The sequence below is a fragment of the Microcebus murinus genome, chromosome 11 (genome assembly GCF_040939455.1).
Source record: "Microcebus murinus isolate Inina chromosome 11, M.murinus_Inina_mat1.0, whole genome shotgun sequence".
NCBI lineage: Eukaryota > Metazoa > Chordata > Mammalia > Primates > Cheirogaleidae > Microcebus > Microcebus murinus.
This window is the reverse complement of record NC_134114.1, coordinates 35335298-35352519: the sequence shown is the minus strand read 5'-3', so window position 1 is coordinate 35352519 and position 17222 is coordinate 35335298. Positions and strand designations below refer to the sequence as shown.

At 34.0% G+C, this 17222-nt stretch overlaps 1 protein-coding gene across 2 annotated transcripts in view; it reads right to left on the bottom strand.

The window, feature by feature from the left end:
* Nucleotides 1-17222, bottom strand: part of PARP8 (poly(ADP-ribose) polymerase family member 8) — a 164239-nt gene that overhangs the window by 20842 nt on the left and 126175 nt on the right. For both annotated transcript variants that reach the window (XM_012740405.3, XM_012740403.2), the window contains exons 16-19: nt 9390-9482; nt 4129-4254; nt 3044-3109; nt 219-286 (exon numbers count right to left, since the gene is read on the bottom strand). In XM_012740405.3, coding sequence (XP_012595859.1) covers nt 219-286; nt 3044-3109; nt 4129-4254; nt 9390-9482 — 353 coding nt within the window. The remainder of the gene's footprint in view (nt 1-218; nt 287-3043; nt 3110-4128; nt 4255-9389; nt 9483-17222) is intronic.

The following is a 17222-nucleotide window of genomic DNA, read 5'->3' as shown; positions in this document are numbered from 1 at the left end:
GTGCATATGACAGCATTTTCTTCCCCTTGTGTTGTACAAATTTAAATTAAAGTGAGAATCACTAAGTACTCTTGGATCGTAAAATCACCAGGTCTCATAGGCTTATAGAACTGTAGCATTGCAGGGTTTGTAAAATAGGCTTTTTTTTTCTCCCTTTCTTAAAGCAAGCAATAAAAAAAGATCCTGTTTTCATTAAGAGGAAAACTAAAATTTTATACCATTGCAGTAGGGGATGAGCAAGGGGGTCCTGTTTATCCATCTGCTTCTTGATTTCCAGATATGGTGCCTGGAAAAAAAGTCATTATACCCTTGATTTTTCTTAAAAATTCATTTTTCCTTTTTTACAAAAGGAAAATCAGACTGAACGATATGCCTCATCTAGTTAAACTTGAAAATCTGTGGGCTTGACATGGGAACAGCAACAATCAGCCAAGTCATTTCTCCCAAGACGATGGGAACTGTGAACTTCCACGCTGCACAAAGGACTTGCCCAAATACTGTGTTGAGATACTTGACTTTTAGCCTGGCTTCCATTTATCACAGGTCACATCCCTAAAATCTGGCCTCCCCAGACCTCCTGTCTCAAGAAAATCTCTGCTCAAGAAAACACAATCCTGCCAAACCACAAAATGTATACTGTACCAGTCTACCTTGCCAAACCATTTTCAGTAATTCTCCACTTACTCCTCATCTGTAACTTTTCATTTCCACATAATTCCCCTAGTCCCTTTTTCTTTCCCTGCTTTTTCACTTCCCCATATCCTCATTTGTTTCCTCTCTTTCTATCTTTAAAAATCTCAGTCACCTTTGTCTTAGATTTCAGCTCAATTGGTACTGCAGTCTCTCTTCCCTACTGCAGTTCTCTGAATAAAAATCTGTCTTGCCACCTTTAAAGAGTATTCTGTAAAGTGTCTCTTTGACAATGACCATTTTATTTATTTATTTTTTAGAAACAGGGCTCCCCTCTGTTACCCAGGCTGGAGTGCAATAGTGGTGTCATCATAGCTCACCATAACCTTGCACTCCTGGGCTCAAGTGAACCTCCCGTCTCAGCCTCCCAGAGTAGCTGGGACCACAGGTGCGCACCACCATGCCTGGGTAATTTTTTTTTATTTTTTGTAGAGACAGAGTCTTGTTATGAGCCCAAGCCTCAAGCAATCCTCCCACCTCAGCCTCCCAAAGTGCTGGATTACAGGCCATTTTTTAACGTTTAGGTAATAATAAAGCAAAACTCGTGATAGCTACTACTCATGCTGTTCATATCTGAGGGTACAGACTTAAGAGTAGAAAACTGGACACAATTTACATAAGAAGGACCCTTCTTTAAAGAGTATTTAATAGAAGTTACCCAGATAAGTAACCATTCTATAGAACAAAGAACAATCTGTGACAATTTAGTGCTATTGCTAGGGCAGTACGTTCTAGCAAAGAGGAAAGTATAATGTTATATTTATTCAGAGAGGTTTAAAGAATTTGATGCAATAAAACCTGACAGCAACGCTATGAAGTCCTGGTGTAAGAGGGTGCAGTGTTACTATTTCCACCTCTGCAGTGAAGACACTGGGGTATCAAGCGATTCAGCAACTTGCCCAAGGTCACAGGCCACACTCATTGAGAAGCCAGTTATACAATTTTGGCCTCTAACTTCGTAGGCTGACAGTCGTCTACATTGCCTCCTATTAAAATAGCTTACGCATGACCCAGAATAAAGGAAGCAATTTTTGGCAGAAAGCTGATTCCAGAGTCAGAGTCTGTAGCTATTTTTAAATCCAAGAATAATCAGGGTCTAGGGTATAGTATAAATACCCTATACAAAGTCTTTTTCATGACTAAAAATGTTTATTTAACTTTGTGTTAGATATTGCATTAAGTCCTTTTTTCTCTGAAATGGAAATGAATTTTATTGTTTTCTTTTTCTATGCAAATAATGAATGCTTGTTTGAGAAAGGATTCAAATAATACAGAAAGGTACGGGTACAGAAATACAAACGGAAGAGATGGGGGTAACAGCACTTGTGAATTCAAGGATCTCTTGTTTACCATTTGTCTGACACATACTGTTTTGTTGAATGAATCAATATCTGACCACATGAATAAATAAGGACAAAAAGAATTAAGAATCAAAATGAGAAATGTAAAAATGAACTCTTTAACTCTGTCTTCAAATAGAGGAGATGGTGCTGGGAGTGAGGGGTAGGGAACGAGTGAGGTAGAAGCTTAGTAGCCCCTGGGACAGGAGAATTCATTCTCCTTTTCCTTCTCCAGAGAAAATAAATGACCCAGGGTAATACTCATCATAAGCCTACAAGAGTCTCTAGGGTAGAGCAAGCCCTTGAAACCACTATGTGTAAGCTGTATACATAATGTGTGTTGCTGTCAATTTTGGATTATTAATATCTACTTACAATGATGAGTTTTAAACCTCTCTCCAAATCTTTGGCAGTGGAAAGGCCTCAATAATTCAATAGCATGAGCTTTTCCAAGTACTGGACTAAAGCCCAGGAATGTGCTAGATTTTCATAACAACCCCTGATCCTTGTTCAACAAACTTTTCCACCAAAGCCTCCCTAATGACCAAAAATGTATACTCATACTCTCAGGGAGTTTGGCATCTTCTAAAGTGGTTTTGAGATTCTGTGTTATATCTAAAATATTTATGCAAAATTTTCATTTTAAAGAATATTTCTGTTTTTATTTTAAAATTAAAATGTTTTGAAATTGCTACTATCAATTAAAATTGACATTCTAGAAAGATGGTGCCAGATTTGACCTCTGCCCTAAAATATCCAGACATACTCAAGGCTCTTGCCTGAATTTGAGAGCACAGTATTAGGATAGTAATTATGCACTTACTGTTCCAAAGTCACGGTGTTAGCATGCTGCTATGCTGTTGTATTTTAATAACACATCCTAATAATGCACAATTCTTAAAATGATTTTAATTATACCCTATATAACAGAAAAATCTACATTTCACTACATGGCTACCACTCTAAGACGTTTGAAAAATATTAGGTAAAAGACTAGAAGATGACATACTTACTTGTGTCATTTCTCTGATAGAAGTTATGCTGTCCAGTGCTTTCATTACTCGATCATAGTTCTTTTTCTGTTTAATATAAAAAAATTTAAAAACCAATATTCACTTCTCAGCCTTTGCAAATCTACACATCACTAGAGAAGCATATTATTTTTGTATGTGAATTTTTCTAAGGGTCAACTTGAAAGCAATGACTGTTGGTGTGAATAAAAGGGAAGACTATAATAAGATGGCTCAAGGACAAAGGATTTATGATTTGAGTAAGAGGGAAGGAAAAAAGAAGACAATGCCAGTCCTTATATAAGTACACAAAATCATATTTGGTCTACAGAGTAAAATCTAGAAATACAAAAAAGATATGGGGCTCCTGATTCAGGTTTTTGCCATTGTGGCTAAGACACTTAGCCACAATGAATAAAGTAAGCACAGAATCCTTCTAAAATACAAATATCCACTTTAAGGTTCACAATTGCTTTTATTTTCTTTTGATTAGAATATTGTTACCAAAAGAGTATGGCTGGCAGTGTGCCAATGACAGCAAACACTCACCCAACTGATAATTCATTTTTAAGCATGATGTAGTAAATATGTGTACCATTACCACTTATGAAGGAAGGAAAATTATTCCAAGGAAATTTGATACAGTTATTTCTATAAAATTATTTCAAGTAATAGAAACTAAAGCAATTTTTAGGTCTTATGCAATTTGAAAATTTTGTTATTTAGAAGGATTCTGATCTTCATGAATATTTATAAAATTATTTTCTGAAGAAATGCTGGTCCATTAACAATATGAATTTAACTTTCGCTAACCTTCAGACAGTTGGGGAAGGAGAAGGGAAAGGGGAAGGGAGGATTGAAGTGAAAATACAAAAAAAAAAAAAAAGGAAAGCTTGTACCTTTACTCATGATCTTTAAAATTAAAATAAGGTTATGTAAGTCAGAACTTCCAAAAATATACAATAAAATTAAAATAATCACAGATATGCTTGAAGAGATAGAGATTTAGATAGAAGAGCTAATGAGACTAAAATCTCAATTCCTGTTAAAGCAAGCTCTGTGGCTGATGTGCTAGGATCACAACTTACCCTGGGGTTGAAGGCCAACATCTGAGGATCGTTAGGATCTACCACAGAAGGATATGGCTCGAAAATGACAACTTTTCTAGGAGACTCCAATGCAGACCTGCACATGGATACTAGCAGATCTACGACCTTGAAATACACACATAAGACAGTTACAATCCTTCCTGCTTTATCTAGTACTTTGCCACTGTTCTCCCTCTCGTGGTAGTATACAAGTTAAGTAGGAAGACCCAGGACTGCTCCCAATCTTTCAAATCTGTAATTCATGACTTTAGACCAAATCTGACCCAGCTGACCATTAGTTTAAAATAAATATGTGCTGCCGCTAATTACTCCCATTCTAATATTAAATATCTCTTAGTCATGAGCACATATCATTTGCTAGCAACTGTTCTAGGTCAAACAAGAAACAAAACCTACAGGTCCCTGCTCTGGTAAGTTTATATAATAAAAAGCCAGCTAAGAAACTTGACAAGTGATTGCCTGGGGCTGGAATGTGTTGGGGAGAAGATGGGGAATGACTGACTGCTAATGGTTATGGATGATAAAAAAATGTTCTAAAATCTGTTTTTTAAAAAGCCAGCCAGTTAAACAAATACGTGCTTCAATAAAATTTGTGGTACTATTAAGTCCTATAAAAAATAAAGTAGACATTAGAGAATAATGCAGCGAGGGGCGCTGTTTTAGAGTGGCAAGGAAAGATGGTGATGTCTTAACAGAGATCTAACTGAGGTGAGGGAGGGAGACATGCAACTATCTGGGGAGAAACTGTTCCTGGTGAAGGAGACCACACATGCAGGAAAAGAATCTGGAGTGCTCCAAGAATAGCAAATTGCCTGACATAGTCTTGCCTCTCCTCTCCTTCCTCTGTCAGAGGCCATTAATGACCTCCCATTCTCTAAATACAATGGCTTTATCCCTATGTTATCCCCTGATCCCTTTGCACAACTTACCAGGAGGCAGTACTATTTAGCAATTATTAATAAGATATGGCTCCTCTCCCCAGTTCCCAAAACGATATATTTCTGGCAACTGAATCAAGAAAACTGATACTGTCTAAATGGAGGGAATTCACCTGAACAGACATATTTATAGTATGGACACAAGTGACTTAATAAGGCAGCAGTAGACCTTACGTATCTTTGCAGGGAAGGCTATTTTGAGAAAGTTTTTAAACAGGCATCGAAAAAAAAAGGCACACCAAGAGTGGGACAATTTTTAATTCTGCTTTTATGAGAGGGGCTAATGACAGTAGGGCTCACTCTACTGTGTGTGTACTCACAAAACACACCCACCAATGACAGCATCCACAATATACAGTGACCTAAAATAATCAGCAACACTCAAGCCAAGGAACGTAACATGCACCAAGTACATCTTAGACATACACATCCACAGGACTCATTCAGAAAACTTGGGAACTGAAACAGCTAATATTCTGACACAATATTCCTTTTATGTGTGTATGTATATACATCCACACACATATATATGCAATAAGTTGGATCCCAAGCAACAGATATAATAAGGACATAACAGAATCCTCCTTTTTGTTTTCCTTTCCTATACTTACATCCCTTCTACCCCAAAGAAATGCATCTTAACACAGATACAAATTGTTTTCAGCATTTTCTGGCCTCCTGATGAAATTAAAACCCAAACAAGAATTCCTGAGAATGAGGAATCATCAAAATAGCCGTTTTTGACACTCTGGGGGAAAATGTGGTATTTAAAAAACCTTTAAAAGCTATTCACAGTATGTAACTGAAACTTTATGAAAGTCCATAAAGAAGAGTGACATTTCCACCTCTTTCATCTAAATAAGGCTTTAGACTAGCTTTAACCAGCAGATGTAAGTGAGAAGCTGGCCTGGTGCAGAGACAGGTGTGCCTCCTCCACCTTCTCCCTCCCCTCTGCCCCAGGCCATGGACTGAAGACAGCAGAGCCAACAAAGGGAGGAGTCTAGTTCCCTCAGTCACCACACAGAAAGTGGTCCATCAGATATGCTAACTGGACAGTGTGTGTGAGAAATAAAATTCTATCACACTGAGTCACCGTGATTTTATGGTTTATCTGTTACAGAAGCTGGCATTAGAATTTTCAATGAAGAAAAGGTATATATAATACTATTTGGATTTATATTCAATTTACATATCTCAATTTTTCTAAATATTTCATGGAATAAAATGTCCACTTTAAGAAGTAAAAGACACCACACAACTATTTATTTTCCCACTTCCAGTGTTCAAAAATTAAGGATTCTACGTAGTACCTTAGTATATATGATGAGTACTATAAACAAGTTACACACATCTGTCTTCTTAGACTGAATAACATAATTGAAGAAGCAATTTGGAGGTTGACTAAGATAGTTAGGGTAGGAATGCAAAGAACTCTTAATACTAAATTCAAGCAATGGGAATTAGGCCATTATACAAGTGGACACAAAAGGTCTGTGAATTTACAGAACCAGGTGCCTCCAAAGGACATTTCACTACATATAATTCAAGTGGCAGAGCAAGCCCCTCCCCTCACCCCCTTTTCAGGTATGAAAGGCCTCGGGACACTGCTAGTGAGAAAAATTCAGTCATTAGCATTTTACTGATTGGAAGTCCATGTGGATAGGAAAGGCACCTACAGAAATAGCCTCCTAAAACACAATGCAATCTGAAACAAGTAGTGGATTAAAATTGTAAACCAATGGCTGTCAAACATTGCACAAGCAACTTTTTAAAACATTTTATATGTAAGCCCAATAGATAAACAAATAAAATGGAGCTCTTGTGGTTAAAGCAACATTTGGGGCCCTGGAATGGTAGCTGCTTGGACCACAGGACACTGTTGTCCCAGTAGAGTCTCCTGCATTGATCCTGAGGAATGGCTTTGAGGCCCCTAGAATTCCACTTAAAATGGAGGCTCAACTGATGCATTGAGATTACTCAGGTACAATTTCTTTCTGTTTAGAAAAAGAAGTAGTTGCCATGTAATCTTTAGGATTATGACCAGAATATTGGGGCACCTGTTTTAAAAAATAAAGTAGTGAAAAGAATATTGCCTTTGGAGTAAAATCACTAAATTCTCTGATTTTGGGATATTGATCTTTAGAGTAAAATCACTTCATAAAGCACCAAACACTTGTGCTTTATATTAATAACCATTATTATATAATTTACAATTTATTTTTATTGAAGAACCATTATTTTTAGAGATGTAACTATTATAAGAAGGAAAAAAAGCACCTATTATTCTATCAACCTACCTTACTGTAAGCATGATGTCAATTTTCCTTCTAACCAATAATTTATTATTTCTAGCCTTAAATGTCTTTGTTTGAGGGGAAACATATTCAGTAAAATCCACAAATTTTAAGTGGATTACTTGAAGTTATTTTTAATATATATGCACATACATACATATATACTTGTAATATACATGTATGTATATGTGTATATTCATATACACACCCCTTGTAAGATTCTACTTATTTTTACATAGCTATAAATACCACATAAAGTGTCTTTTTTGTTATATACACAGTATTGCTTCCAAGGGATGAGAAGAAAATAAAAAGACTCTCCATGTAATCCTCTAAGTATAGACCAATTATTTTATTTGTTTAGGGATTCTTAGTGCCTTTAACATGCAAATATGTGCATGTTATGTATAGGAGCAATATCAAGGTGTATTTTTAAAATTTATTTTAGTCATGGAATCATGTTTCCCATATCACATGTAAGACTAATTTTCTACTGTTTGTATTATTTTTCATTTATAATTCAATTATATAACAAATATTGTCCTTAATATATCATCAGGTAGATGCATCAGTTTAGTTAATCTGTGAAATGACTAAGTTAAGGGATACATAAGTTCATCAGGCCTATCCTGCCATCTATATTAATTAACTGTTGTATCTTCATCTAGTGCAACATCTCCTGCCTGCATCTAGTAGGCACTCCCTACTTGTTAAAAGAATGACAAGAATGACCTGTCTGTTGCATGATCATTTTCCCCTCCTATATTTGTGAATTTTATAAATTAAAGTCCTTTATAAATTTTATAAAGGACCAGTAATTCCTTTTACACTTAGCTTCCTATTCATATTTTCTCATGTGCCTTTACTAACTTCATGTCCATGTTTTTGAATTTGCATTTATTTTCTCTGTTAATCTGTTAGTCTTCATTATTTTTCTCAATTTTTTGAGCTCTTATATAATTTTTTCATACTTTACTCTCAGTGTTCATTGTTTTTTCAAGTAAAAAACATAACATATGGACCAAATCTGTTCATATTTCCCTTTATGATTTCTAAAAACTGCATAAATGCATAAACCTGATGCACTGTGCATGCTCAATTTTACCGTCCTCTAGTTTGAATATAATTTTTTAAAAACAAACGATTCATTAAGCCACTTGAAATTTATTTTTGCACAACAATTTAAGGATAATTCTTAAATTACAGTAACAATCAGTAAGGTAAAGAACTAAACTGATGTTTCTCCCTATTGCAGGTCATTTGTTTCCATCTATAATTCATTAGTAAGGGAGATGTGATGTCTACTTTAACATATATTGAATTTATTTTTAACTTGATCCATTTTGGGGTTATCTACCATTCTACTCTTTGCCAATACTGTATTTTGTTAAAATGTTGTAGCATTGCAATTGTTTCCATATATGGTTGGTCTCGCTTCTCTTAGTTAACATTCATTACTTATTTTAAAGTTTTCTCCACTTTTTTCTTACAGATGAATTAGTAGTTTAGTCAGGTTCAAAAAGAAAAAATTGAAATGTTGATAGAATGACTTTTCTTCCTATCTCATTGACACTGCTACTGTGAAACTGAATGCTTTCTTTTTATTTATTATACGTTCTGCCTAAGTTTTCTTTTCACCTAAGTTTTAAAAATAGATTTGCTTCCAAATACATTTTATATAAAGCATGTACTAGGGGGTTTCAATATCTCAACTTCACTACGTAAAAGAAAGAATTAAAATTATTTTTCAAACAATAGAAATTGGTTTAATTTCTCCCTTTGGCAATTGCAAAAATGATAAAACACACATAGATGAAGAGAGAAAATTTAGTTAATATCTAAAAAAAAAAAAATCAAATGCTGGTTTGCCTTTTAACAAGAAGCTATCAACAATTTCCCCCAAGGAATAGCCCAAAAATTTCCCCCAAAGAACAGTGAAGGTAACTAAATGAACTGGAACAAAATTTTCAAATCAAAATAAGAAATAATTAGTATCATGTGTTACTACCTGAGCTCCAGTAGCTATTTCATCAGCAGCTTCATTCATTACTCCCAGGGTTTGAAAAGCAAATACGCACAGCTCCCGTTCACACACAGTAGGCTACAAAAGCAAGAGGAATCGATCACGATGTTTTTCCATCTCTCAATTCCTAAATTTTATTTATAACATTTCAGATAATAAATAGAAAATGCAAAGTTTTAAGTGTCTTTTAAAAAAGAAATGCGACTACTTTACTTAATGAAGAATAAATTCTTAAATTCTGGTAACAATTAGTGAAGAGTCAGATATGATCCATTTCAGTTACTTTTAGGCACTTGCGCTCAAAACAATTCCATAATAGATGAAAATATCCTTGAACAGGAAAATCTATCTCTCCCGCTTAATATACATTTGCACGTGAGCTGCATAAACAAAAAGTAAATACCGAAGTGGTGATATAATAAAAAAAAAAAGAGGTTAAATACATAAGTTGTATAAAACAAATATGCAAAGGAGAATTTCTCTTTTTCCTAGGAAATTTTCTATTTAGGAAAAAAAAGCATGATTCTGTTTACTTGCTACCCATCTCTTGAAAGATTGGTTTTGTTGCAAAGACTTTTGACTTCAATAACCTCCTGAAGTCAATAGCACTGAAATATACACTCTGCAATTACTTTGGAAGAGCTCTCATCTTTCAAACCTAATATAGTGTCATCCCTTTGATTTATCTTATCTCCCAAGTTACATTGCATTAGGTAGCTGATGAAGCCTAACACGATGCAATCCACAGTGCCTCCGCACAGCAGACAAAAAGCATTTGTTAGTGCCACTGCTCCTATGCTCACTTCTTTCAGAGGACAACTTGGCCTACTGCTTAACCAGTGAGGAAGCATAGCCTCATTCCTAACATTCTTCATGTTCGAAATGAGCCCATATGCATGGCTTTATAGACAGAAAGTCTGGCCAGGCACAAAGACTTCTGGCTGATTTTGTCCCAAAGAAAATTTTTAGAAAATATGAATTGATATATTTCCTTTGTCGGCCTTAAAAGTACAGTTTGATTCCATTCTCAGAAACTTCAAAACCATGAGAGGAAGTGGAGAAAGTTCTTTATCCGGACCCAAGCTATATGCACTGCTATGTATATTTGGATATACATCGAGCAGACTGTCCAATTTCTACTACTTTTCCTTCTACTTCAGTGTTAATCTTCCTGTTATTTGTGTGTATCATTGTGCATTTAGGTTTCACCCTTGGTTTCCCTCAGGGATATTAAATTGCTTCTTTCCTTCACTTTCTGGGGCTTAGAGCATTGTATGGTCTGAAATAAGAGTAGCGACCATTTATTTATTTGCATATTTACTATAGCGTCAAATGCTATATTGGTGTTCGAATACGGCAAAAATATATACAAACAAGAATGCAGGGAGAAGATAAACCTTGAATATCATAAAGGGCCCTAAGAATTTATTCATGTACCAGTTACTCAAACCTCACTGAGGAAAAAGTGACACAAAAGACACTTCGCTTTTAATAATACTCTTGTTGAATAACTGTCACTTTTATACGACTAAAATCCATCAATCGCAAAACTAAATAATAGGATACGGCTCATTTAGTGACATGAGGGATGATTAGTTTTATTTGAACTGGGACAATCACCCACATTTACTTTGTAATCATCTCAATCTGTGTATCTATGTGTATATGTGTATATGCATATATGCACACATGTGTATATACACACATTCCAGGGAACATAACAATAGAAACCACGTTTTTGATACCAAATTGTTATTTTAAACAATGTAAATAAAATGAAATAAAAGACCTCACTACACTAGATTGAAAAGTTAATTTAAAAAACGTTTAATACAGGAAAAATTTTACAGATTAAAAAACCCAATACACACGATTACTCTCTTACCCATCTCTATCAGCAAACTTTGTCACCAATCCTAAGCATTCGTATGCCATCCCAACTTTGTCTCGGATGATTTTTAGCAATTCACCCAAACCACCCTATTCTATATCTTGGGTAACAAGAAAATTTCAGTGCTTTCTATAAGGTTTTCTTCTGCATTTCTGTCTCATTCCCCCCTGGTCTGTTTATATTCAAACCTCTAAAGCTCCAAATCACTCACATGGACTTGCCCACGGACATGTTATTTTAAAAGATAAAAACCGCATTCCTAATAATAAAACTACCGGTATGATCACTTTTTTTATTGCATGTTTCTGGTTAAAAAGTAACCCTTTTTCCCATACTGAAATGTGCAAGACTGATTTCTAGGAATATCCTGTTAGTACAACAGTTTGAAGAAAGAAATCAGGTATGCCAGAAAACTCGCTTTTTGGAACCAAAAAACAAAATATTTTGCCATCATACTGAAAATATATAAAAGTCAGGATATACAATACATTCTTATAAAAATAATTTTATCTTCCTTTCATTTTAACATAGTGACTACAAAGATCATAATGTTGTGATTAATTTATATCCTGTACTAATGCTATCCTGTACAAGTAAATGCCAAGTGAATTTTAAAAATAACAACTCTACATCTTTTGCACATTTTTACTAAAAGGTTCAAAGTGTACTCAAGTTGTAAGATGTAAATCAAGTTAATTTTGAGAAAAGTATTTGTATATTATTATTATTATTTGCAGACTAGTAGTTCATCCTCCTCTTTATTTATCTACATTTTATTTGAGAGAAGTTCAAAATGCCAACACAAGATGATACACTAAAAGAAAGTTCTCAGATTATATAAAGTGAACAAGATTAGGTGTCTCTTTGCTCACAGAAGGGATATCTTATTCAAGGAAGAGAAACTGAGTCATTCTTCCATAATGAACATAAATAATGATATTGTGGACTAGCCTTATCCCACGTTGAACTGATTTCCATTCATTCTCCCATCCCGACAAATTCTGTTATTATGATTGCCATTTATGCAAAAATCACTGACATCAATTCAAAACAGTACATAATCATTTAAGAGCAATTACCATTTAAGTGTAATGCCAAGTTTTATTACACATACTTTAACGCAAAGTATGTATGCCTAAACATAACTATGTATATTACTTATTAATTCATTTTGAATTTGCAACAAATCTATTAATTTCAATTCATAAAATACTACATATTCTTAATATTATATAATTATATTGCCATGAAGCAATTAATCTCTATTTAGACTATAAAACCATGGCCAAATCCCTCTATTATCAACAGATACATATTTGCTATATAATATTCATTATGCTCCATTTTTTTTTTAATTTTTTTTTTATTTTGGCATATTATGGGGGTACAGATTTTAAGGTTTCAATAAATGCCCATTCCCCCCCACAAGTCTGAGTTTCCAGCATGACCATCCCTCAGATGGTGCACATGTCACTCATTATGTATATATATACCCGCCCCCCTCCCCAATACCCTATTACTGTAGTACCTATGTGTCCACTTAGGTGCTACTCAGTTAATACCAGTTTGCTGGTGAGTATATGTGGTGCTTGTTTTTCCATTCTTGGGATACTTTACTTAGTAGTATGGGTTCCAGCTCTAACCAGGAAAATATAAGATGTGCTATATCACCATTGTTTCTTAGAGCTGAATACTACTCCATGGTATACATATACCACATTTTATTAATCCATTCTTGGATTGATGGGCACTTGGGCTGTTTCCACAGCCTTGCAATTATGAATTGTGCTGCTATAAACATTCGAGTGCAGGTGTCTTTTTTGTATAGTGTCATTGGATCTTTTGGGTAGATGCCCAGCAATGGGATTGCTGGATCAAATGGTAGATTCACTTGTATAACTTTAAGGTATCTCCATATAGCTTTCCACAGAGGTTGAACTAGTTTGCAGTCCCACCAGCAGTGTAGGAGTGTTCCTCTATTATGCTCCATTTAAAAGCATGGGTAATTTTTATATCTGTTCCTAAGACAAGATGTATTTTAGAAATTTCTGACTACTATAAATACATTTTTAGTTTTATTTGAATCAAAGCAATTTAAATGTGAGCAATAAAAACATGTTTTTTAACAAATGTTTTTAAGCCATAAAGAATATTTTAGAAACTAACTGTATTTTAGAAAATTTGTGTCTTCAATGAATTTAAGTTACCCTCTACTGAAAATAGAAATGATACAACTCTATAGAATCTAACTATGTATTTTATAGAGAGAGATAAGCATGGTGTAGGTGAATGTTTTTCAAACATTTTTGCTATGGTCGTTTTGTTCAAACAAAATATTTCACATAAGGCCAATATATAAAATAGACAAAAATGGAGCTTGTTCCAGTTTGGAGCATATGTTGTAGTTCAGTTTTTGTATCTGTAAAACGGGAATAAAAATAATATCTACTTCTCCATGTTGATAACAGGAACAAGTGAGATAAGGTTTATAAAATATCCTGGAGGCATGGAGAACTGCTTAAATATTAACAATATAAGGTAACCTGAAGAAGCCTGTCTCTGCTACTTGCTTTAATTCAATATGTATACAAAGATAAGTATCTAATAAAAAAGTTTTCTTGGAAGCATATTTTATTTGAATATTTATAGTTTCTCAAAACTCTTAATTTATTGCTGCAATCTTTCTTACTAAGAAAGAAATAACCACGGTAAGTATTAATCCCTTATTTTAAAACTGTTGTTGAAAAAATGAGAACAATTATGCAAATATCTTCTAGAACCACAAAACCTACAAGTCTTTAATTCTCCATATTTACAGTCTTGTAATTAATGTTTTGGGTTCTGTTTGTGGTCAAGAGACACATTCAGCATGGGGAAAGGTTTACTGTCCATTAAGAGAGAAAGAAATCCCACAGCAATTAAGGTAGATTTACAGGAAGGTAGAATCAGGTCTAATTAAACCTGAACCCACCGTGATCCCTATTTGTCTCATACAACAAAAGAAGGTTGAGCATTAAAACCAATTTCTATTCAGTTTGGATATAAAAAAGTCATGTTTCTGAACTAAGATTTTTGGTATAATCATTATTTTAGTTTAGCTTGTGGTTCAGAACTTAAAATCTAAACTTCTATGACTGGGAGGGGTTGTTAATAGCATGCTTTTTCATCCACTATTTGAATATTAAAGTCTGATCTAAATACAAAAAGACTTACCTGTTTTACTCTTAGAAAGTAAAATGTGACATACTCAGGTTTACCTTCCTGCTCAGTTTCTCATGTTAAACTATGACCAAATTATAAGTGGATGCTGTTAATTTCACTCAGAAAATAGGATCGTTAGTTAGAAACATCGGCCCAAGGTCCACAGTAAGGCTGGAGACACAGAAATACAGATTCTCAGTTTTCTCAGTAGACTTTGTTTCAATAGGATTGGGTATCACTTTCAAGTGGATGTCAGACATGTGCAAATATATTAGAGAACCAGCAGACTAGAATCTCATGCCTGATCAAACTACTCAAAGCAAGTAATTCGGGACATTTTCACATGACAAGAGAAGAGAATGAGATCATAATTCTCATATCATATATTGATGTGGGAACTGGGAAAGTCTATTAACCAGGGACACACAGAATGATTGTCAAGTATCAATGTCAGAGGTCCGACTTTGCAGTAACATTAATTCACACAGCCACGTGATTTTCTCTAGCGGAGCTTAGCAGCTCACATGTAGCCCTTGAAGAAGACAAATAATTGCACTAATCCAAGACTGAGGTGTTGAAAGAGAGTATAATGAAAAGACAAGGGCATTAGGAATTTACAAGCTAATTAAACTGTGGTATTTCTGGCAATAAATCCTTGTTTTCTACAAACACTTGATGAAAACACAATCAACATCTGCTTGTGTTTCACAGAATCAAGGTGGTTCTTTCTGTTTGCCTCTCTTCCTTTGAACATGAGAAGTTTCTTTGATTTTCATTTCCTGATCTGATTTCCTGTCAATTATCTTACTATTTAAGCACCTCTAAAACAGTTTAACACTCTAGCTGATTCCAAAATGGAGAGAACCACTCATTTGGTTTTGGTTTGGTTTTCTGATGAAAATACAAACCACTTTCAAACTGAAAAAATTCTCCTCATGTTAATGTGAATGTTGTGCAGATTCAAAGTGGTATGTGTCAGGACTCAAACCTGGGAGTGACGTTTATAAACTTTGTAAACAAAAGTGAAAATTGGAGCTCTGGGGTGTTTCTAAGTAAGTAATTTAGTTCCCCATATTGCAGAAAGTGTGACATGCTAACCTAGACTTCTGAGTAAACAGTACAAAAGCAGGGACTAAACTTTTAGGACTTGGAGGGAATAAAGGGTAAAGAGGATTTATGTCATTTAAAAAACAATTGAGAAAATAGGAAAAAAATATGAGAAAAAAGTCTGAATTTGGAAAGAGGGAGATCTAACAAATGTGAGAAAACATTAGGCATAGAATTCTACAGAAATTCAAGTTTTATTTAATAAATTTAATCACTGATTGGGTTATAACTTCTTTATATTGTATCTATGGGACTTATTATAGCTTTTAATGTGTCATATTAGCTGAATAAAAAGTCAATGAATTCATTTATTGGTTAATATCTCTTAAGAAGTTAAATATTTTATATATTACTCTTAAGTTTATAGCAAAACATATTGCAATGTAAATACAAGAAAGACACAGAGAAAAAGGAGTGTACCCAACTTAGGAAAAACATCTGTTTCACAGAATCAAAGTGGTTCTTTCTGTTTGCCTCTCTCCTTTGCACACGAGAAGTTTCTTTGATTTTCATTTCCTGATCTGATTTCATGTCACTTATCTTGCTATTTAAGAAATCAAAGTTTTTTTATTTCCTTAGATATAAGTCTGTATCACAGCAATAAGAAACCATCTGATAACTGGTTATATATGTTTTTAAAATGTTGCCTCTCTTACTCACAAAAGCACATCTGCTTTTTGAAAAAGACCACAAACTTCATTAATGCAGATATAAAGTCAAACAAAATCTGCAGGAACATACAAAGAATACTAATATCAACTATGATATTTTCACTACTTCCCTAGCAATTGAACTACAAAGAATGAACCCCAAACAATGTGTATATATGTTTTCTAGATATTTTTAATAAATGTAGTCAATTCAAGTCCAAAAGTCAAGAGTAAGAACCTTCACCCTGATGCCATTCTATAAGAATCCTGTCTCTATTACTTGCTAACAGAGTAACAATGAACAAATTGCTATTTTCCTTATCTGTGAAGTAGGGATAATAATATTTAATGTTTACCTCAGAATTATTATGAGGAATAAATTTGATAATGCACACAAAGCACTTTGAAAACTCGATCGCATAAAAAAATCACTCAAAATGCAATTGCCATTGATAACATTATTATCATTACTATGTTATCAATGCAATGGAGATGGCCTTCCTATGGAACAAGCAATAGATCAAGATTACCATATTGAACATTGACAAAGTAAAAATGTTGCTCTTAAGTTGATTAGGCTGACATGATCAGAAGATTCTCCCCATTTTCATCATAACTACATAATTCCATGCGTCAAATGGAAATAAAGTTGCACAATTATTTAATAATTAGATGCTGATTTAGTTATTTTGGGTTTCAGAATAACATTGTATCTCTGAGGGAAAAGTTGACTGGCAAAAAAATGTAGCATATAGATTGCAAGAAAAAAACTCCTTTTTTCACATGTTTCCCTTAAATAAAATAAAACAAATATACCATAAAACCTGACAGGTGATTATATTCCTAAAATGGCTATTATACATGTTTTTTAAAAGTACAAATTTTGAAATACAATAAAGTTCTAATAAAATTATTGCTTTCAAAGTTTTGTGTTTTATCTTTTCAAATACATACTCCAAAGGGCAAGAC